The following is a 22,049-nucleotide window of genomic DNA, read 5'->3' as shown; positions in this document are numbered from 1 at the left end:
CGAGTTGACAGGCTCAGACACATCAAGGCCAACAGTAAGTGGCTGGCAAGCAAGGCAAGCTAGACTTGAAAACGGCTTTCAAGGACCAGGTCTCTGTTCAGAACCATAGTGAAGTACCCTGACTTGTACTTTACTGACATCTCAGTTCCAAAGCCACGTGAGATGTCCTAAAGTGCCAGGAAGGAGGTGGGCAGGGGTCTGAGGGTGGGGCCCTTCCTGGTGTGCCCTGGGTTCGTATCCCAAGGTTTTAGAAGAAAGTGAGAAATAAGGGGAAAGAGACTTGAGCCAGCTCAGACATCCAGGAGTACATGACCATGTCTCCTACTTCCCAAGTAAGTTCTTTATTATCTAACCAGTCACCAGGTTTACTGCAGCCTAGCACCAGGCCAGGCACACTAAGCATAATTACAAAGGGCAAGAGGCTCCCAGCCAATGGGAGGTGTACAACTTAAACATTTCTCAGGAATTCATCTGACGTTAAAAATCACATCTGGACTCAGTCACCAGTATTGCAATGAACATTCAAGATATTTTAAAGAAAAACATCACAGCTCACATTTACAATGGCATGGAATTTTTTTTCCTAGCTTAACTTTGTTACCAATGAACAAGATTTATTTGAAGTTCAGTTTGCATTCCCCCTTCTGTAGCAGGGGTTAATTTTTTTCTGAAAGGAGTTTTAAAACATTAAGCAGTAAAGGGGCTTAGGTACAAATGTGGCCCAGAGCTATGTGGCCAGAAGGGCTTAGGGCTGAAGCCAGCTCCTCTCTGGGCCTTCCTATCAACTATCTGCAGGACGACACAGCACACATATCCAGGCTGCTCTTCAGATGCCACTGCCATTGATGAGGGAGAGTGAGAGCAGTCTGAAGAAAAGGCGCTTCTCAGAGCAAAGTTTAGCACCAACCCAGGGAGTATGGGGGCCACTGGGACCTTCATCTTCTAAATTAACCTCCTGACTTTCTCACACACACTCAGAACTCACGGGTGTGCGGTTCTGGAAACAGATACTAATCAAAAGCCCACAGTAGACCTGGACAAGGGGACACAGTGACAACTCCACCAGGAGCACTGTCTGCTGCATGTGAAGAACACTCAGCACAGAGCAGAGAAGTGGGAGAAGCAGCCTCAGGGGACTGAGACGTGATGCCAGAACACAAGAGCTACCTCACTTCACTCCCCACAACCTTTACTCCGCTGTGGACCAGGAGGCTTAGGGGAAGAGTTCTGGCCTCCTGTTGGGCCAGCAGCCCACAGAGTTTCCGTTTGGCAAGTATGGGACAGGCTGGAAACTTCTCTAGTGTTACAGTCTTGATACTCTAATGAAAAAGGTCACTGATTCCTTGGACTAAAACAGCTAAATGCGTCAGTTTGAACTAACAGAACTCTGGGGAAGTATTCCCCTCTGAACCTCTCACACTGTGGTAATAACGTATCCTTCTTCTTGACAGCTTTAAAGCACTACAAGTGAGCTGCTAGCTTTGGCACAATGGAAAGAATGGCAGCCCTTCCTTTCTTTTTGTAAAAGGACACCAAAGTCCAACGGGATTCCGAGTGTGTGGAGAGGCCAAACCCAGGATGGCAACAACGGGACCTGCCTGCCTCCAGCTCTCTTCTTTTCCAGCCTAGAGATATTCTGGCTATCACACCGGGGAGGCCTCAGCGAAAAGACCATCAAAGCTCGTGAAATGGACGGTAGCATTCCAAATGTAACACTGGTTTTCTTAAAATGGAGTACTGGTGTTCGTATAGCGTGGATAAGGCACGGTGTGAGAAAGCTGCCCCACTCCCAGCCACACGGCCACATGGCTCCTCACGCACTCACATGCACACGGGAAAGGCCAGCTGCCTTTGCCACAAGGCATGGGGAATGGGCTGCTTCTGATCACTTCTGGTTCTTGAGTTGGTTGGAGAGCCAGTCCAGGCCTTCGTAAAGCCCATCTCCACTGGTCGCACAGGTAGCCTGAATGTACCAGTTTCTCTGGCGAAGTGAATGTAAGCCAAGCTTGTCTGTGATCTCTGCTGCGTTCATAGCATTAGGAAGATCCTTAAAGAAAACAAGCAAACAGTTTACCAATCTGCATTCATGAAATACAACAGGATCTTCCTCTAAAACATACCCCAGCCCTATTTCAGTTGCTCAGGCCTAAAACTTTAGCTTTTTCTTCCTCAGTCCATACAATAGGAAATCCCAATGGTCCTACCATCAGAATTTACTCTGAATCTGACCATCTCTCGCCATCTTTCCTGCTGCCACCCTGATCTGACCCCACCACAGTTCCTCACTGGTCACCCTGCTTCTATGCTTGCCTCTAAGATCTATTTTCAGATCACATCCTCCTACCAAAACCTCTCCCTTCTCCCAGAGAAGAGCCAAAGCCACCACTGTTACCTGTCAGGCCTTGGCACCTCTTCTTTTTTTTTTTGGTTCTTTTTTTCGGAGCTGGGGACCAAACCCAGGGCCTTGTGCTTCCTAGGTAAGCACTCTACCACTGAGCTAAATCCCCAGCCCCTTGGCACCTCTTCTAACTGACCCTCTTCATCATTTGATAAAAGCTACTTACTCTGTGTGGGAACTGACAGTACGACATGTCTCTTTTAACTAGAATGTAAAGCAGGAATCTATCTCTTTTCTCTGACCCACACTTGGGTACACAGTGAGCTAAAACTAAACTAAAACATATTAGCATCGAGGGAAGACCGAGATGTACTGATATGGAAGAATGTCAAATAGATGCTAAGTAAGAATATAGGCTACAGAGTTGGAGAGATGGCTCAGTGGTTAAGAGCACTGACTGCTCTTCCAGAGGTCCTGAGTTCAAATCCCAGCAACCACATGGTGGCTTACAACCATCTGTAATGAAATCTGATGCCCTCTTCTGGTGTGTCTGAAGACAGCGACAGTATACTAATATGGAATACATAAATAAATAAACAAACCTTTTTTAAAAAATATAGGCTACAAAACAATGCACACCATAATCTCTGGAATTTAAATAGGTCTACGATCATACAATTCCTTATAGAGGCATACAAAGTCTTGTCTCTGGAAAGAGATATAAGAAATCTGACTTTTATCTGATAATCAAAGCTAAAGGAATCGAAGGTAGCATTCAGAATGTAACACTGGCTTTCTTTAAATGGAGTACTGGTTTTTGGACAGCCGCCGTCCTAAGTCACAGTGTGAGAAAGCTGCCCCTCTCCCAGGCATATAATCCCAAGGCCTCTTCACACGCTCATGTGTACACAGGAAAGATGTTTCATTTTACTTGCTCTGCTTTTATCATTAAAAACAAACTATTATTTTCTTGTTTAAAGCATGTTCTGTCCAGTGAAGCTGCCTGGCATCCCACAGCACCACGAAGTAACAGGTGAGTTAATCATAATCCAGCCCCCACAGGAAGTCATGTTTATGGAGAGGAAGTGACAAGAGATGGCTTCGGCAAGTCTGAAGTGACAAACTGGCCGCAGCGCTGTCATTATAATCTCAGCTGCATATGGGATGCAGGAAGGGGACCCACAGCCCCGTGAACAGAGGTCTCCCCAGAGCCCCACTCCAGCTCCTCTTTGGTTTGGTGCAGCTGAGATCCAGAGGCTCGGAAGTTCTGCACCAGCCTTGCCCCCACATTTTTTCCTTTCTAGATGAGTTTCTTCCTCCCCAACAAGCCCCAGAGAATCCAATCTTCCCTGTGTCCACCCCTCATTTTGCTTCTCCAACCTGTGGCTCCCCTCCCCCTCCCTCCTGGCTCAGATGTAAGTCACGCCCAGCACTTCCCACAGCCATTCTGCACTCCCTTCCTCCACAACACTTACCACCAGACATAGACACACTAAATGTCTCGGCACACTGCCTCTCCTCCCACTACAGAGCAAACACAAATGCAGGGACGCTGTGTCTTGTTCATTGCTAAGTACCCAATACCTGCAGCCGAGCCTGGCACTTAGCAGATGCCCCATTAGTATTTATGGAGTGAGTGACATTCTAAAGAGGAGATGGAGGAGGCAGACATCTAATTTAGGTATCTATATATTTAAGTGAGCCATCTGGCAGTAAATTTCAGTCTCAGTGTTCAGAAAGCCAGCAAGCACATACCTGTTTGTTTACAAACACCAATAAGACTGCGTCTCTGAGCTCATCTTCTGCTAGCATTCTGGTCAGTTCTTCCCGGGCCTCATTGACCCGCTCTCTGTCGTTACTATCAACCACGAATATCAGACCTGAGAAGAAACCCCAAGCTTGTTAGCAGCATGGCCCTGGAGAGAGCACCGTTTACATATCCACATGGCTGTTCCTGCTCACACAAGGCAGGCAACAAGAAGATGGTGCAGGCTTTAATCCCAACACTCTGGAGGCTGAGGCAGAAGTATCACCTACAAGTTCAAGGTCAGGCTGAGTTATTAATACATAATAAGACTCTGGCTCCTTTTTTTTTCTTTTCTTTTTTTACCATTTCCATTTTCCTTTTTTTTTCTTCTTAAAAAGTCTGTAAATCTCCAAAGCAAGGAAGCTTACTGTGCATTCATCCTATCTATCTTGTTCAGAAAGATCTCCACCTTCACCAGATTAACCAGAAGGAACAAAGAAAAGTTAGGGTTAGTAATTAGTCACTAAATTCCATCTAAGAGGGGGAAAAGGGATTTTGGAAGAACACTGTGTCTACAATGGCAGTCTTTAAGGATGATCCCTAAAACAGAGTGAACTGAAGGCTAGGAAGGGGTGTGCTTTCTTGGAAGTGTCCCAGGAAAGCAGGAGTCAGGACTAGAAGGAAAAGGCTGAAGGAAGGTCAGTCAACACAGAAACGAGCAGTCAAGTTGCCAGCTCCCAGGCAAACAGTGTTGGATGCCACTGGATGTTCCAAGCCATATGAAAGCCGTACATATCCCAGGCACCTGAAAGTTATAAAGCCTCTCAACATTTTTAGGTCCCATTTGTGAGAATGTCAAGAGAGTCTATGGACACCCACAGTAAAGACTTTGGCTGCTCTTTGGTTGACAGAACTTTCAATGGGAGGAGAGTCTTTGATGGTGGGGAGCCCACCAGCTATTCACTTATGCAAGTAAGACTGCCTCTGGTAAAGGAGGGAGGCTGTGGTTTGACTCTGGCACATTCCATGTGCCTCTGTAATGAAGCCCCAATAAAAACAATGCTCTGAGGAGCTCACATAAGTTTCCCTGGGGGCAGCGCTGTTTACTACCTCACAGTCAAGTGTTAGCAGAAAAGGACTGCTCTCTGAATTCTGGGGCAGTGGACAACAGAAGCTCTGGCTGGCAGGCACCCTCTAGGGTATTTCCTGTTCACTGCTGCATTTGTGTCCTTTTGCTGCAATAAAACTGTAATTTCAAGTATAGTCTGTCCTGAGTCCTGTGATTCATCCCCATAAGCTATTAAACCTGCTAGTGGAGTGAAAATTGCAAAATTATAACCATCTAGCAGGAAGTAAGGGTGGCTGGAAGACTCCAATCCCGCTATAGCTGATGACAGAAGTCGTCATCAAATTGTGTCCTTAAATAATCAAAGTAAGATTCTAAACTGTGCAAGGCAGCCCAGCTCAGGGTAGTGGGTGTCGGCCTTGCAGCTCCCACTGGATCAGCAGAGAAATCCTGGGAGGAGAGAAAGCCAGGGCAGGCTGAAGAAGGCACCACATTACACCTAAAGGAAGGGCTAAAACCTGTGTAGACTTGTCATCCTGCTGGAGGAAGCAGTAAGGCAGCAAGAATCTGTAGGGGTGAGCAGAGACTCAGTCAGTATTCCACACGACGATAATAGCAACAAGCTGATGTTTGAATAAAAGCAAAGCCTTTAAGACAAAAATGTGATCCAGCTGTCCAAGAACTTACTGGATCCTAGACTGACTACCAGTAGTGACCACTACTCTGTTTCTGGGATAGGAGTGAAAACACGCAGATTCTTCTGGACATGGTGGGAATATTACAGTATTGGCTCCTAACACTCTTAAGTCGCAGGCACACTGGAGGTCTCAAAGAGCTAGAGGTATCAGACGCCAAGTCAAGTGATTCAACTGGGGAAACTGCGTGGAAGAAAACACTTTTTCGTCAGAGACTGATCGCTCTCTGCAGATATCAGGAGAGCCATCAACTGGGTCAAGGTGCCTCAGAGAGCTCAATGAGGAGACAGAAGACAAGCAGAAAAATGCCACAGGAAGTCCACAGGGCAGAGGCAGAGGGCCTAAAGATAAAGTGAGCTGCCAAGAGAACACTGCTAGAGGTATTTGTACCCACTTAGGGCACTTTTCACAGGGAGAGAGGATCTGGTAGAGAGAAGGAAGTAGGGTCAGATGACAGATATTTCACATCTGTCCAAGGGAGAAAACTGGGCCTGGCTCTCTGCCCATGCCTCTGTGTGTCCCAGGCCCTCCAGGCAGTCTACCCAGCAGACCAGAGCTCTCAAGGCTTCTGACATGCTTAGAGTTTTCATGTGAGTCAAAGCTGTGTCTCATATATCATATCAGATTAAAAAGGGAAAACTCAAGCCCCTACCCACACAGGTTTGGTATGCTACCCAAAGTCCTAGACTCCAATTCTGACTAAGTATGCCAGCTGATGTAGAAATTCAAGCAGAACCTTAGCTGACAGTGCAAAACCCACAGAGCACAATGACTGTTCTCACTTTGCCACTCCTAACACAAGTAAAACTTTGTCCTTTACTGTACACACCCATCAATGTGATGTTGTTCATACAAATGAAACCCAAGCAGCCATGGATGGAGTCCTCTGAAATCAAGAGCCAAAATAGGTACTTTAAGAAGAGTTTGTAGAGGAGCCATATATAGCTGGAGGACCATGATTCCAGGCAAGCCCAACCTACATAACAAGACCCTGTAGAAGAATACTTGACTAGTATATGGAAGGTTCTAGGTTTGATTTCAGTCTTGCTCCTCACCCTGCAAAAAAGGGAGGAAAGTAAGGGGAATATATGTATTATATTATTTTATAATATATATAGTATATCATATATATTATATATGGTAAATATAATATATTATGCAAAAGTATAGTGTATAGTATATATATTATATGTAATTATATTTATCATATTAGCTATATTTGTAGAAAAAAGTATATATAAACAAAAGAAATAAATGTGGTTGTGTGTGGGAGGTAAACAGAAATAAAACATTTTTCTTTGTATCTTTTTCTCTTTTCTTTTGATACTGATAAACTGCCATTCAATAATTAAATGAATGTGACCAGGGAATAATGTCTCCCTAGCACTTGGGAGGCAGAGGCAGGTATATTTCTGAGTTCAAGGACAACTTGGTCTACAGATTGAGTTCCAGGACAGCCAGAGCTACAGAGACCCTGTTTCAAACTGCCACCATTCCTACAAAAAAATTGAACCCACAAAGCAAAGAGAAAAGTCCATGTGAGAACTAGAGAGCCATTTTATGCACTGTACAGTTATCAGTCAGGAAATCAGATAGTCTAAATTCTAGTCTATACAGGTAAGTCAGCATGGGACTGGGAGACACTAGGACCTCCAGCACACTGGCAAAGCATTCTAGCTCTGAGCTACATCCTCAGGGTTTTTAAAATTTTTTTGTTTTTTGTTTTGAAACATCTCACGAAGTTGACAAGACTAGTCTTGAATTTATTCAGCAGCCCAGGCAGACCTTGAACTTGTGATTCTCCCTTGGCATTCTGAGTACTTCAGACCTGTAGCACCAGGTCCAGCTTTCGATGTCTTAATGGAGAATTACAGGCATTCATTAAGGTCTGTCACACAACATACTGATGAAAAAAATTTAAATTAAAAGACAGCCTGACCTTTGGGAAGTTGGCAGACAAAACAGAGGAGCATCCAAGACTCCTTGCAGATGAGACACTGGCCCAGGCAAAGAGTGTCAGTCCACGGAGCCCACAGTTCCCACTCCCTATTTCATAAAGAGCCCAAACTACCACCCCTGTTCCCAGAACACAGCTACTTCCTGCCATCAAAGCAACAGTTACCAGAATTCTGTAAAAGCAGGCTTGCTACAAACAGAAGACTGAAGACAAAATCCAGCCCAGCTTGATGCTTAAACTGAATAGGATAGAAACGAAATGTGGCCAGAGAATAATGGCTGTCTGGAGTTCTGAGTGCTTCTGCCTTGGCCACACAACTGAGCAGTTTACAAAATTAATCTCGTTTCAATCCAGGATTTGGGAAGTAGGCTTTATCCTTGTTTTAAGATGAGGAAATGGGGGCAGAAGAAATGACTTAACTTTTCCAGGATTTCTTAGCAGCTGTTGTTCAACCCCGCTGTTCTAGTTTATTACAGATAAAACGTGCAAAGTGGCCAAACTGCCACACACCAGTCCAAGACAAATACACACTCTAGTGAGCATAAAAAATGTATCCTATTTGCAATACACTAAACCACAATGTAAAAATCTACGCATCACCATGAAAGTGATGCGGTTTCTCTGAAAATGAAGACTGAAGTATTTTTCCTGGCTTCTTTGTATAGAATCATTTCAGAAAATTCCTTACTTAAAAGGATTTCGGCAGACAACTAGAGGAAGAGTAAGAAGGGGCTGGGGGAGTGGCCCAATGTGCTTGCTGGCTTAGCATGCTTAACGCCCTGGGTCCAACCCTTAACACATAAGGAAAAAGAATAGCATTCCAGGCCAGCTTGGATTAGGCAGGGCCCTCTCTCACATTTAACACAATTTAAAGAAACCATCATTCTGTGACACCTAATCCTTCAAAGTGCACTAGAATCACGTGGTAAAAGATTGTTAGGGCTAATCATCTGGGGAAGTTAGGCTGACACCATTGAATACACTGGCTTCAGAGTATGAAAACCCAGTGGCTGGGAACAGATCTTTACCAATCCTACATTTGATAGATGGCTACTATCCAATATATACAAAGAACTCAAGAAGTTAGACTCCAGAGAATCAAATAACCCTATTAAAAAATGGGGTACAGAGCTACACAAAGAACTATCAACTGAGGAATATCGAATGGTTGGGAAGCACCTAAAGAAAATTTCAACAACTTAGTCATCAGGGAAATGCAAATCAAAACAACCCTGAGATTCCACCTGACACCAGTGAGAATGGTTAAGATCAGAAACTCGGGTGACCGGGGATGCTGACAAGAATGTGGAGAAAGAGGAACACTCCTCCATTGTTGGTGGGATTGCAACCTGGTACAACCTCTCTGGAAATCAGTCTGGAGGTTCCTCAGAAAATTGGACATATACTACCTGAGGACCCAGCTATACCACTCCTGGGCATATACCCAACAAAGGCTCCAACATATAACAAGGACACATACTCCACTATGTTATTTATAATAGCCAGAGGCTGGAAAGAACCCAGATGTCCTTCAACAGAGGAATGGATACAGAAAATGTGGTACTACTCAGCTATTAAAAACGACTTAGTGAAATTCTTAAGCAAATGGATGGAACTAGAAAATATCATCCTGGGGTTGGGGATTTAGCTCAGTGGTAGAGCGCTTGCCTAGCAAGCTCAAGGCCCTGGGTTCGGTCCCCAGCTCCGAAAAAAAAATATCATCCTGAATGAGGTAACCCAATCACAAGAGAACACATATGGTATGCACTTACTGATAAGTGGATATTAGCCCAAAAGCTCTGATTACCCAAGATGCAATTTACAGACCACATGAAGCTCAAGAGGAATTAAGACCAAAGTGTGGATACTTCAGTCCTTCTTAGAAGGGGGAACAAAAATACTCACAGGAAGAAATACAAAGACAAATTGTGGAGCAGAAACTGAAGAAAAGGCCATCCAGAGACTGATCCACCTGGGAATCCACATATACAGCTACCAAATCCAGATGTTTCGAATGCCAAGAAGTGGGTGCTGACAGGAGCCTGATGTAGCTGTCTCCTGAGGGACTCTACCAGAGCCTGACAAATACAGAGGTGGATGCTCGCAGACAACCATTGAACTCAGAACAGTGTCCCCAATGGAGGAGTTAAAGAAAGGACTGAAGAAGCTGAAGGGGTTTACAACCCCATAAGAACAACAATATCAACCAACCAGACCCCCCCCCCCAAGAGCTCCCAGAGCTCCTAGGGACTAAACCACCATCCCAAGAGTACACATGGAGGGACCTATGGCTCCAGCCGCATATGTAGCAGAGGATGACCGTGTCGGGCATCAATGGGAAGAGAGGCCCTTGGTCCTGTGAAGGCTCAATGCCCCAGTGTAAGTGAATGTCAGGGCCCAGGAGGAGGGAGGAAGTAGACAGGTGGGTGGAGAGCACCTTCATAGAAGCAGAGGGAGATAGCCCGTTTCTGGAGGGGAAACCGGGGAAAGGGATAATATTTGAAATGTAAATTTAAAAAATGCCCAAAAAAAAAAAGAAACCCAGTGGCTGCCAGGAGCTCAAGGTGGGAGACGGCCCAATTAATGGGCACTGGATGTCAGTTGTACAAGGAGAGATGGCTTTTGAAGATGGGCAACAGTTATGATTGTACATCTTTGTGAATGTATTTAATACCAATGCCCTGTAAGCTCAAAAGTAGTTTATATGTGTTTAAAGGCTCTGTGGCCGAGTGCTTACCTAGCATGCTTGAGGTCCTGGGTTTAATCCTGCAGCAGAAATAAACAGGGCAAAACTGGCTAATTCAGGTAGGGTGCTGCAACGGGAAGATCCTGAGTTTTAAGTGGACCTGGACTACCTATAACAAGTGCGTGTCATTATAAAATAGTGGGGAGGGTTGTTTTATTAAGATTTATTTATGTATGTGAGTACACTGTTGCTGTCTTCAGACGCATCAGAAGAGGGCATTAGATCCCATTACAGAGGGTTGTGAGCCACCATGTGGGTACTGGGACCTGAAGTCAGAAACTTTGGAAGAGGACTCAGTGCTTTTTTTTTTTTTTTTATTATTAACTTGAGTATTTCTTATATACATTTCGAGTGTTATTCCCTTTCCCAGTATCCGGGCAAACATCCCCCTCCCCCCTACCCTTCCTTATGGGTGTTCCCCTCCCAACCCTCCCCCCATTGCCGCCCTCCCCCCACCAGTCTAGTTCACTGGGGGTTCAGTCTTAGCAGGACCCAGGGCTTCCCCTTCCACTGGTGCTCTTACTAGGATATGCATTGCTACCTATGAGGTCAGAGTCCAGGGTCAGTCCATGTATAGTCTTTAGGTAGTGGCTTAGTCCCTGGAAGCTCTGGTTGCTTGGCATTGTTGTACATATGGGGTCTCGAGCCCCTTCAAGCTCTTCCAGTTCTTTCTCTGATTCCTTCAACGGGGGTCCTATTCTCAGTTCAGTGGTTTGCTGCTGGCATTCGCCTCTGTATTTGCTGTATTCTGGCTGTGTCTCTCAGGAGCGATCTACAACCGGCTCCTGTCGGTCTGCACTTCTTTGCTTCATCCATCTTGTCTAATTGGGTGGCTGTATATGTATGGGCCACATGTGGGGCAGGCTCTGAATGGGTGTTCCTTCAGTCTCTGTTTTAATCTTTGCCTCTCCCTTCCCTGCCAAGGGTATTCTTTTTCCTCATTTAAAGAAGGAGTGAAGCATTCACATTTTGATCATCCGTCTTGAGTTTCGTTTGTTCTAGGCATCTAGGGTAATTCAAGCATTTGGGCTAATAGCCACTTATCAATGAGTGCATACCATGTATGTCTTTCTGTGATTGGGTTAGCTCACTCAGGATGATGTTTTCCAGTTCCAACCATTTGCCTACGAATTTCATAAACTCGTTGTTTTTGATAGCTGAGTAATATTCCATTGTGTAGATGTACCACATTTTGTGTATCCATTCCTCTGTTGAAGGGCATCTGGGTTCTTTCCAGCTTCTGGCTATTATAAATAAGGCTGCAATGAACATAGTGGAGCACGTGTCTTTTTTATATGTTGGGGCATCTTTTGGGTATATGCCCAAGAGAGGTATAGCTGGATCCTCAGGCAGTTCAATGTCCAATTTTCTGAGGATTCTCCAGACTGATTTCCAGAATGGTTGTACCAGTTTGCAATCCCACCAACAATGGAGGAGTGTTCCTCTTCCTCCACATCCTCGCCAGCATCTGTTGTCCCCTGAGTTTTTGATCTTAGCCATTCTCACTGGTGTGAGGTGAAATCTCAGGGTTGTTTTGATTTGCATTTCCCTTATGACTAAAGATGTTGAACATTTCTTTAGGTGTTTCTCAGCCATTCGGCATTCCTCAGCTGTGAATTCTTTGTTTAGCTCTGAACCCCATTTTTTAATAGGGTTATTTGTTTCCCTGCGGTCTAACTTCTTGAGTTCTTTGTATATTTTGGATATAAGGCCTCTATCTGTTGTAGGATTGGTAAAGATCTTTTCCCAAGGTGTTGGTTGCCGTTTTGTCCTAACCACAGTGGAGGACTCAGTGCTCTTAACCACTGTGCAATAACTCCAGTCCCCAAAGTTGTTTTTTGTTTTGTTTTGGTTTCTTTTATAATATTAAAATGACAGTATATTTTTATGAGTATTCTGTTAATCTGTAAGGAGTCACAAAATGGTGGTTTCTTTAAACTGTGTTAAATGTGAGAGAGGCCCTGCATAACCCAAGCTGTGTTAAATGTGAGAGAAGTCCTGCCTGACCCAAGCTGGTCTGGAGCTCTTTATTGTTTTCCCTTGTGGTATTGATGTTAGGGGTTAAAACCAGCGCCATATGCATTCCAAGTAAACACACACATGCAAACACACACACACACACACACACACACACACACACACACACACACACACAAACACACACACACGATGACAACAACAGAATACAAGTACAAAACAACAAACAGCAATAGAAAACCCTTTCACCTAGTCATTCTGCTCGTAGGTTAATCAAAATAACTGAACTGTGAACTACAGACTTGAATTCTAGCACTCTGGAGGCAGAGGCAGGAAGACCTCCAGTACCTGCAGAACGGTCAGAGCAGCACTGTTTACAACAGCAAAGGTGGAAGCAACCCAAGTGTCCATCACAAATGAACCAGCCAGGCCTGGTGCAGGATATCTGGAATCCCAACACTACGGAAGACCACCTGAGTCTAGGAGTTGGAAAGAGACCAGTATGGGCAGCACAGTCAGACTCCAATCTCTCTCTCTCTCTCTCTCTCTCTCTCTCTCTCTCTCTCTCTCTCTCTCACACACACACACACACACACACACACACACACACACACACACAGAGACATGCCATGCATGCATACATGGTGGTGCACACCTGTAACCCCAGCAAATGGGCAAGAAGATCACAAGTTCAAGGTCAGCTTGGGCCACATGAGGTTAAAGGAAGCTTGGGCCACATGAGACTCTGGCTGTGACAGTTCCAAGTGACAGTATTATTCAGCAGAACAAAGCCAGGTGTGGTGGCACTCACCTCCAATGGCAGGCAGCACTTGAGAGACAGAGGTAGTAGGATCTCTGTGAGTTCCAGGACAGTTTGATCTATATAGAATTGTTACTCTTGGAAGTGATATAATTACATGGAGATTGTGTTTTTAAAAATAATTAGTAAGAGACCTTATCAGTGGGAAATGAACCCTGAAGGAACTCGTGAGTCAAAGGCAGCACATCTTCGATGGGAAGTGTTAATGAACGCGACAGAGTGATGGGAACAGTGGGCTCATCACAGAGTCACCTCTCCCTTTGTATATTTTTATTTCCCACTAAGGAAGGCATTTAGGACTTGGCAGATGCTTGCCTCACATAAACTAGGCTCAATCTGCAGCACTACAAAAAGCTGGGTGTGGTGACACACACAGAATGATGTAATGCAAACACCAGGAGGCTAACTATGCTTGAAATTCCAGTACATCCTGGGCTAACATATGAGGTCTTGTCTCAAAACAAGGAAAACTTTTTTTAAAACCACCCTATTTTGAAGAAAGGTATTCTAATATATACAAGTTTAAAAAACAACTACAAATAGATTTATGTGTCAAGTATAACAGCTAAAAGAACACTGTTGAGATATAAAGGGGCAATCAACTAGGGCTTTATCCTCAAGACTGATAAATGCTGTCTTTACTAACACATACAACAAAAACTCCACCAGCTTCAGAATCCTCAAAAGTGAATATATTCTAAGTAGACTCCAAAATGAGTAACCCATAGGTGTCACATGGTAAAGATTCTACGTGGGAATCAGGGTGTGAAATCCACGTGAACAGTCTGTTTGGACTGGCAAGGCCCAGGAAGACGCCATTTACTGAAAGTAAAGCCCTGGGAAACAGTGACTCACTGATAAGGAAACAAGAGCAGGCCCGAGTGGGGTCCATGCTTGCTCAACACCTGGAGCAAGAGCACCCGCAGGACAGCATTGTGGCCACACAGGATGACAAGAGTTGGGGTTCTAGCCACCCCTATTCATTTCTTTAGCTATGGATGTGATTTTTAGATATTCTCAGCAGATTTAAAGGAGCTAAATTTAAATTCCTCAAAAGCTGGCATTTCATCTAAGAGTGAACATCCCTCCCTCAATTAACTGAATGATGAATTTCATTAGGCTGACCATTCTCTACCCTTTCTGCAAGAAAAGGAGTTAAAACCCAAAATCTTTTTTTCTGGGACATGTTGGGGAGCCATGTTACAAAGACACCTCCCTAGTCTAGTGCGTGCAGGAACAGCTGGCTACCCTAAAAAGCAGAGCACCAGCAGGCATCCCAAGTCCCCATCTTTAGACACATTCAATACGCACACCCCCAGTCTTTACCTTGAGTGTTCTGGAAGTAATGTCGCCACAAAGGTCTGATTTTGTCCTGGCCACCAACATCCCAGACTGTGAAGCTGATGTTTTTATATTCTACGGTCTCCACGTTGAAACCTAAGAAGGAAAGATAGAAATACTTCATCATGATTTTCCTTGGTTCAATGGCTCAAAATAACTTAACACTTGAATAGTACTTTTAATTTCTAGGCAGAGTTATAGAAGACAAAGTTCACCGTCTGTCATTCACTGTGCCTGGAGTCTCAAACCCTGGCTCTGATCACCCACCCCAAACACTCATCTAATCACCAACCACCCGGCTCTGCTTTCTCTAACAGGAGACTTCTGGGTACTTGTGAACAAAGAAAGGCCATCCACGGAGGTGGTTTCCACTTCCCACCACACAGTCTAAGAATCTTCTTACTTCTTCCCCACACTACTCACCCTGCGCTTTAGAACTGGAGAATGTCTAGCAGTATGTAATAACAATTTCCTCTACCTGTGCGCTAGGTTCAGCCTACAGAGACTGTCTGAAGACTTGCTTACATTGATGTGATCGTTTGTATATGTTCCGCCCAGGGAATGGCACTATTTGGAGGTGTGGGCTTGTTGGAGTAGGTGTATCACTGTGGGTGTGGTCTTTAATACCCCAGTCCTAGCTGCCTCGAAGTCAGCATTCTATTAGCAGATTTTAGATGAAGATGTAGAACTCTCAGCTCCTCCTGCACCATGCCTGCCTGGATGCCACCATGTTCCTGCTTTGATGATACTGGACTGAACCTCTGAACCTGTAAGCTGGCCCCAATTAAATGTTGTCCTCATAAGACTTGCCTCGGTCATGGTGTCTGCTAACATCTGTTGGAGACATCTCCATCCGACCTGTCCCCAGCAAGCCTGTACATTTCATATCTCACATCTCAATAACAAATGACACTAGCTGTGGTAGCAGATACCTGCAATCCCAGCACTAAAGACAGGGGAAGGCAACTCAAAACTCAGGGCTACCCTCAACTACCAGAAGAGCTCAAGGGCAGCTTGGGCAGTACTCCTATGTACCCCTCTTTTTTTTTCTTTTCTACTCTTTTTTTCGGAGCTGGGGACCGAACCCAGGGTCCCCACTGAGCCAAATCCCCAACCCCCTATGTACTCCTCTTAAATCCACATCTTTACCCTCTATGACCTATTTGCTCTTCTAAAGTCAAGGACATTCCTGAAAATAAGTAATGAATTCTGATAATACCTGAATAAAGTTCAAATGAATATGGCAGGAAGTGGTCAGAAAGATACCTCTCAATGACAACTCAGTATACAATAAGGTACTTCCCACTACCATGGAAAAGCTGGTCAGTAAATGCTGTCAGGCAGCTCCCACTCCTGTTAAGTGCAATACCCAGCCAATGGTCAACTACGGATTCCTCAAAAAAAAACTGAGTTATTCTTGCTTTATGCGTATGCACATTTGTGTCTGGTACCCAGAGAGGACAGAATACAGTACGGGATTCCATTATAGATGGTTATAAGCTATCATGTAGGTGCTGGGAACTTGAACCTGGATCTTATGCAAAACCATTACTTTCTTTTAAATTCTCAGTCATCTCTCTCCAGTTACTAATTGTTTTCTGAGCCATCTCTTCAGTCACTAATTTTTTTTAATGAAAAATGTAAACCTTGTAAAGTTAGTAGAAGAAAATACTAGCAAATAGTTTTATGTTCTTAAAAAGAACTATCTAAAGATACTAAAAAACACTCAGAAGGAAAAAATTAATTTGGTTATCTAATTAAAATTCCCTTGTGTTATATATAACAAAAAAAAAAAAAAAAAAGCGCCTGTCAAGAGTTGTCCATGACCTGAGGTGCCCTTCTTCAGATTGGTAAGGGACAAACATTATAACAAAAAACAACTCAGAGATGAGCAAAGAAAGACATGTTAACTTATCCACCTAGTATAACCAACATCCTAATAGAAGTCAGGGTTCTCTCCCTACAGATGGCAGATTTCCACTCTTCGCCGCTGGTGGCATAACATTTTTTGGAGAACAGCCTGGCAACCTGTATAACACTCTAAATAGTCACCTCTCATAGGAAGCCCTTGCCTCCAGAGACTACTGAGAGGCAACGAAAAAGTACATGAAAGACAGGGCTGGAGAGATGCTCAGTGATTAGAGCACAGCAGCTCTACAAAGGGCCTGGGTTTAATTCCCAGCGAGCACAGGGCAGCTCACAACTGTCTGAAACTCCAGTTCCACAAGACCTGATGCCCTCTTCTGACCAGGTACACAAGTGACATACAAATATAAATACCCATACAGGTAAAAACAAAATAAAAATGTTTAAAAGCAAGATATTTACTTTGACAACATTTACAAAAACACACAACCTCGCACGGTGTCAGTAAGCCTGAAATTTTAGCACTTGAGAGGATGAAGCAGGAGGATTACTGCCAGTTTAAGGTCACCTATTTCAGGTTACATAGGATTACACAGTAAGACTGTGTCTTAAAAAGGAAAAACCAAAACAAATAAAACTAAGGGGTGGAGAAATATAGCTCAGGAAGCAAAGTGATTGCCTTGCAACGGTGAGGGCCTAAATGGAGGGTGGAGAGGTGGTGGATGGGGGTGGTTAGAGGGCTTGTAATTCTACAACTGGAAAGGCAGAGACAGGACCAGGTGAATTCCATGCCAGTGAGAGATTCTCTTAAAAATAGTGTGTGTGTGTGTGTGTGTGTGTGTGTGTGTGTAGTAACTGAAGAATGACACCCAAGGCTGTACTCAGGCCTTGACACTCTCCAATGCATGTGCGCTCACACACATAAATAACTACAAATAACCTAACCATGTGTCAATGAATATTACTTTAAAACACAGCCATAAAATGGAATACTAAAGCAATTATTAAAATTAGATGATGTCCTGCTGCTGTCCCTTTGAATCTAGTGAAGGCCAGCTCATTCTTTTAGCCTCAGCTTAAGAGTTAAGTTGCAGGGCACCTCTTCAGTTGGTGGCCTCCACCTCCTCTTTATCTGCATTTACCTAGAGAGCCAGCAGGTCAGACCGCTGTTTCCGGGTGAAGTGGTCTCTATCCTCCGGGGGCACTGGCTTCCTTAACTCATGGTGGCAGCTTTCAGTTACAGTGATGTTTCACTAGCCAAAGCACATCATGTGGCCAAGTTCAGCACCGCAAAGGGAGGGGTGCAAGGGCAAAGATGTTGATGAGCGTGACCCATTGGAGGCCATCAGTTCAACAAACTATCACACCAGTATGCAATTCATTCACCAAAGATTTATTAGACACTCAACATGGCCAGGCATTTAACCAGATGCTAGGGACAGTGAACAAGACACACATGGTTCCTTACTTACTCTGTTGGGAAGAAGACAGTGAACAATCGATAAACTACAAATGTTTCTGAGTGTTATTAAGGACTTCAAGTTACTATGGAAACTTAAGAGCAAGGGAAAAGGAAAGGAGCCTCTGAGAAATAAAGCCGAGATCCAAAAGAATGGGTTGGTGGCATCCACTCGGGAAAGGGAGAAGGCAGGAGAACACTCCAGAGAACCAACCAAAACTGAGAACACACACTGCTGCTAGCAAACTGGGAAAGAGCACTATTTTACAAATACATCCATCAAAAGATTTCAATACTAAAAGAACATTCAAAACTTGTGTATTTTTGTATATGAAAATTTATAGAAGCATGTATTTCTGTTTTATTTGTGTGTGGGGGAGGGGGGTAGCATGCATTGTTCAACATGTTGAGGCCAGAGGGCAACTTTGTGGAATCCCAAGAATCAAACTCAGATGGTCAGGCCTGGCAGTAAGAGGCTCTACCTGCCGAGCTGTTTGCTGCCTATATATTATTTTATATATGGGGAAAGTTATTTTCATTCGGGGCTAAAATATTTCAATTTGTGCATGTGAGCATTCCTATTAGTTTACAGCTTTCTTCAAGTGCTGCAACCCCGGAAGCTAGTGTCAAAGGTCAAAGTTGAGCCATCTCAGCCGCCAGAACTCAGACAGTGCCCAAAGGCACACAACAGCCTGGAGTTCGGCTTTGTAGGTAGGTCACAAGGCAAAGATTAAGTTCTGTCAAAACTGCTTCTACAAATCTCTTTAAAAGCCCATCAAACCTAGCACTGGTTCATAGTGAGGACAGATTTGCTAGACTCCTTCAGTTGGGTACCATCTCAAGTTCTTATCTTGAGCCACGGTGAAGAGAACACAGAGGCTACCATTACACACCAGGAGCACACTTGGCGCAGATGCTCAAGGGAAGCCAGGCAGAATGGAGGTTGAGAAAGGCGGTGCTACATCCGGCCTGGGTCTTGTACTAGGTTCCACTCCAACAGAAAGGGAGAAGGGAGAGCTTCCTTAGTATCCTAACTTTATGTCTTTTCCTCTTTGTCAAGCAAATAGAACTAAATTTGCTTAACCTAAATTTGTTCACAAATCCCCTGTAAGCTGAGGAAACTTGCCAGGGGTGTTAAGAAGCACTTAGAAATACTTATGGTTGGGCACAGTGGTTCATTCAGGAGGATGTCAGAAGGACTGTCACAAGTTCGAAGCCAGCCTGGCTACAGTACAAGACCTGTCTCAAAAAAAACAAAACAACCCAACAGCAAATTTATAGAAATTCATTTGGGCTTCAAAAGTTTACGTTCTTGAAGTCATCAAAGTTTTAAACAAACAAACCAAAAAAAAAAAAAAAAAAAAAAAAAAACACCATTCAGTATAAGAAGCACATCAGGGGCTGGAGGAATGATTCAGATAGTAAAGTGCTTGCCAATCAAGCACGAGGACCTGAGTTCACATCCCCAGCATACATGCAAAAGATAGGCCTGATGGCACATGTCCAAAACCAGTGCTGCAGAAGAGGGTGGGATCAGGAAGATCCTCAGGCTTAATAGACGGACAGCCTTGTCAAAATGACAGGCTCTGGGTTCAGCAAAGAGGCTCTGTCTCCAAAGTAAGGTGGAGAGTAATAGAGAAAATGTGTGGGCATGCATACACATATGATGCATACATACACATATGATGCATACATACACGAACAAAAACTTTGAAAAAGTAATGCATCAAATATACCATGCTAAACTATGAACCAGAAAGGCCATGGTCGTGGACATACCTATGGTGGGGATGGTTGTCACAATCTCTCCCAGCTTCAGTTTGTACAAGATCGTCGTTTTGCCAGCTGCATCTAAGCCCACCATGAGAATCCGCATTTCCTTTTTCCCGAATAGGCTTTTAAACAGCTTTTCAAAAACGTTCCCCATCGTAGCTGAATTCTGCAACCTGAACAAAAAGCAAGTAGAACGGTTACTCTACATTGATGCACATATAAAAGTAACACATGTAAAATACACGGCACAATTGTTCCTAGTAAAAGTTAAGTACAGCTTGGCTGATAAGGAGGAGTGTGTCTTGTTTTCAAAAGGAGACAGCACTAAGCCATCCTCTGATGCACTACTAGAAAACAGTATTTTCCACTGCAGCATCCAAGTGAGATATGGGAAGCACAGCCTCGATGCTATGCTACAGTGGCAGCCTTTATTCACCTTAAGCAAGGAGGAAATGCCATGCCATGAAACTGCGTTGTTCTAGCACACCTGAGTTGAAAATGTATAAAGCAGACACCCTGGTCTCCCTAGGAAACTGTAGCTAGTTGTCCTTGGCTGGCAGGCAATACCAACACCCAGAGAAGGACTAAATGCTTCAGAATTGAAGATATCAAGTGTTGGGGACTTCTGCTAAGGCAGACACCAAGTAGGCAGAATTGAAGGACTACTTCAGCACCTAGCATCCAATGAGGGTGACCATCTTCTTAAAATCTATATACAGATACAAATATGGTTGACCATAATGGTCTGTGAATGGTCCTAAGCCAAAGTCAACTTCCAGGTCAAGCAAAAGGTAATTAGCAGGCCAGATCCTCCCTGTGCCCCTTCCCCATCATTACTCCCTAGAAGGAATGTATTCTGTGGACTTCCAGCAGCTTAAACATCAATTGTTTTGTTTTTTTCAACAAAATACCAGGCAGGTTATATGACAAAGCAATGAAGTCAGATGAGTCTTTGCAGAAAGTTCATGGCATTTGTTTTAACTGATCAGCCTATTTGAATGACATGATGTTTCAGACTTAAAAGAAGAACTATGTGAACACCATGTACACTCTTTGATCAACAATGACTGTTGGTGAAGGTGAGTACTCTAGGGCTAGGAATAAAGCCCCCTCAAACAAACAAACAAACAAACAAAATCCCATAATATATTCCTGTTCCAGAAACTATGGTTTTCCTTTTCAAGTTGTTTACCAAGGAGAGCTTTCTTTAGTCGTGTGTGTGTGTGTGTGTGTGTGTGTGTGTGTGTGTGTGTAAAAGACAGCCATTCATTCAGATTCTAGTGACTCAGAGGAGAGGGTGGCTGATTCCAGAAGTCCCACCTTTGAAAGTCAACAGTTTCTACAGCAGTTTAATATCATGGACTATGGCCAAGTACACACCACGCCATTCTACTAGAGCAAGGGGGAGAACATTTCTCTTGTACACATATGAGAGCCAAATGACCAAAGAAAGAATGACTACTTTCCTCATAGGTTGTCATGGTCTAAAAATTGTCCAGTACCTTGACGCATTCAAAATTCCTAGATTCCTTTTATGTTTCTGGGGGTGGAGGGAGAAGTGTCATAGACCAGGAAACTCAAAGGACCATTCATTAAGAGGAAAGGGAGGAACCTCCTGCTTCCAGACCCCTGGAGGCAGAGTGCCAGATTCCCCTTGTCACCGTACACTACATTCACGGTTGCCCCGCTTGCTTTTCCTTCATCTCCCCGCTCCGAGGTCCGAGGTTCTAGGCCCCATGGTGGGCCGAGAGACCCTCTGGAGTAAGATCCATCAACCCCAGAGCCCTTTTCCAAATATCCGCCGAGGAAAATCATAAGTGAGAATGATAGTGAGACCTCAAGGGCACGAGCGACAGCAGTAGCCAAGGTGAGCGCGCGCAGGGTCGAGCAGACGCGCCGAGAATCTGGGGCCGGTAAGGTCTCTATCTGCCTGGGACGCCAGGCCGCTCCCTCCGGACAGCGAGACTGCTACGCCCCAGAGCCCACCCAACGTCAACCGGTTCCGCGCCGCCCGGTCCGACAGAGGCGGGGAATCCAGCCGACCCAGCCCCTTTCCGCAGGCCGCCGCCACCACCGCTCTCCGGTGTCTTGCCTACTGACACACTGGAAACGAACCGGGCCACAAGCCCCGCTGTCCCTCCCCTGCAGCCTGCGACTCACCAGTCTCTGCAGTGAACACCTTCACAAAGCCACTAACGAAACCGCTACTCCGCCGCGGCCGCCTTGAGAGATTCGGTTCGCCTCAATAAAATGGCGACTGGCTG

The 22,049-nt window shown here is 44.5% G+C and overlaps 1 protein-coding gene across 2 annotated transcripts; it reads right to left on the bottom strand.

The window, feature by feature from the left end:
* Positions 1–305: 305 nt before the first annotated feature.
* Arf2 (ADP-ribosylation factor 2) lies at positions 306–22,029 on the bottom strand. Of its 2 annotated transcripts, none has more exons than XM_087574570.1 (5): positions 21,622–22,029; positions 19,792–19,958; positions 14,673–14,783; positions 4,094–4,218; positions 306–2,047 (listed from the first exon to the last, which is right to left on the bottom strand). In XM_087574570.1, the coding sequence occupies exons 2-5, from the start codon at positions 19,937–19,939 to the stop codon at positions 1,886–1,888; spliced, it is 546 nt and encodes a 181-aa protein (XP_087430696.1). In that variant the 5' UTR covers positions 19,940–19,958; positions 21,622–22,029; the 3' UTR covers positions 306–1,885.
* Between the last annotated feature and the right edge of the window lie 20 nt (positions 22,030–22,049).

This window comes from Rattus norvegicus, chromosome 10 (assembly GCF_021556685.1).
Source record: "Rattus norvegicus strain SHRSP/BbbUtx chromosome 10, alternate assembly SHRSP_T2T, whole genome shotgun sequence".
Taxonomy (NCBI): domain Eukaryota; kingdom Metazoa; phylum Chordata; class Mammalia; order Rodentia; family Muridae; genus Rattus; species Rattus norvegicus.
The sequence above is the reverse complement of the archived record's forward strand: the minus strand, read 5'-3'. Positions and strand labels throughout refer to the sequence as shown.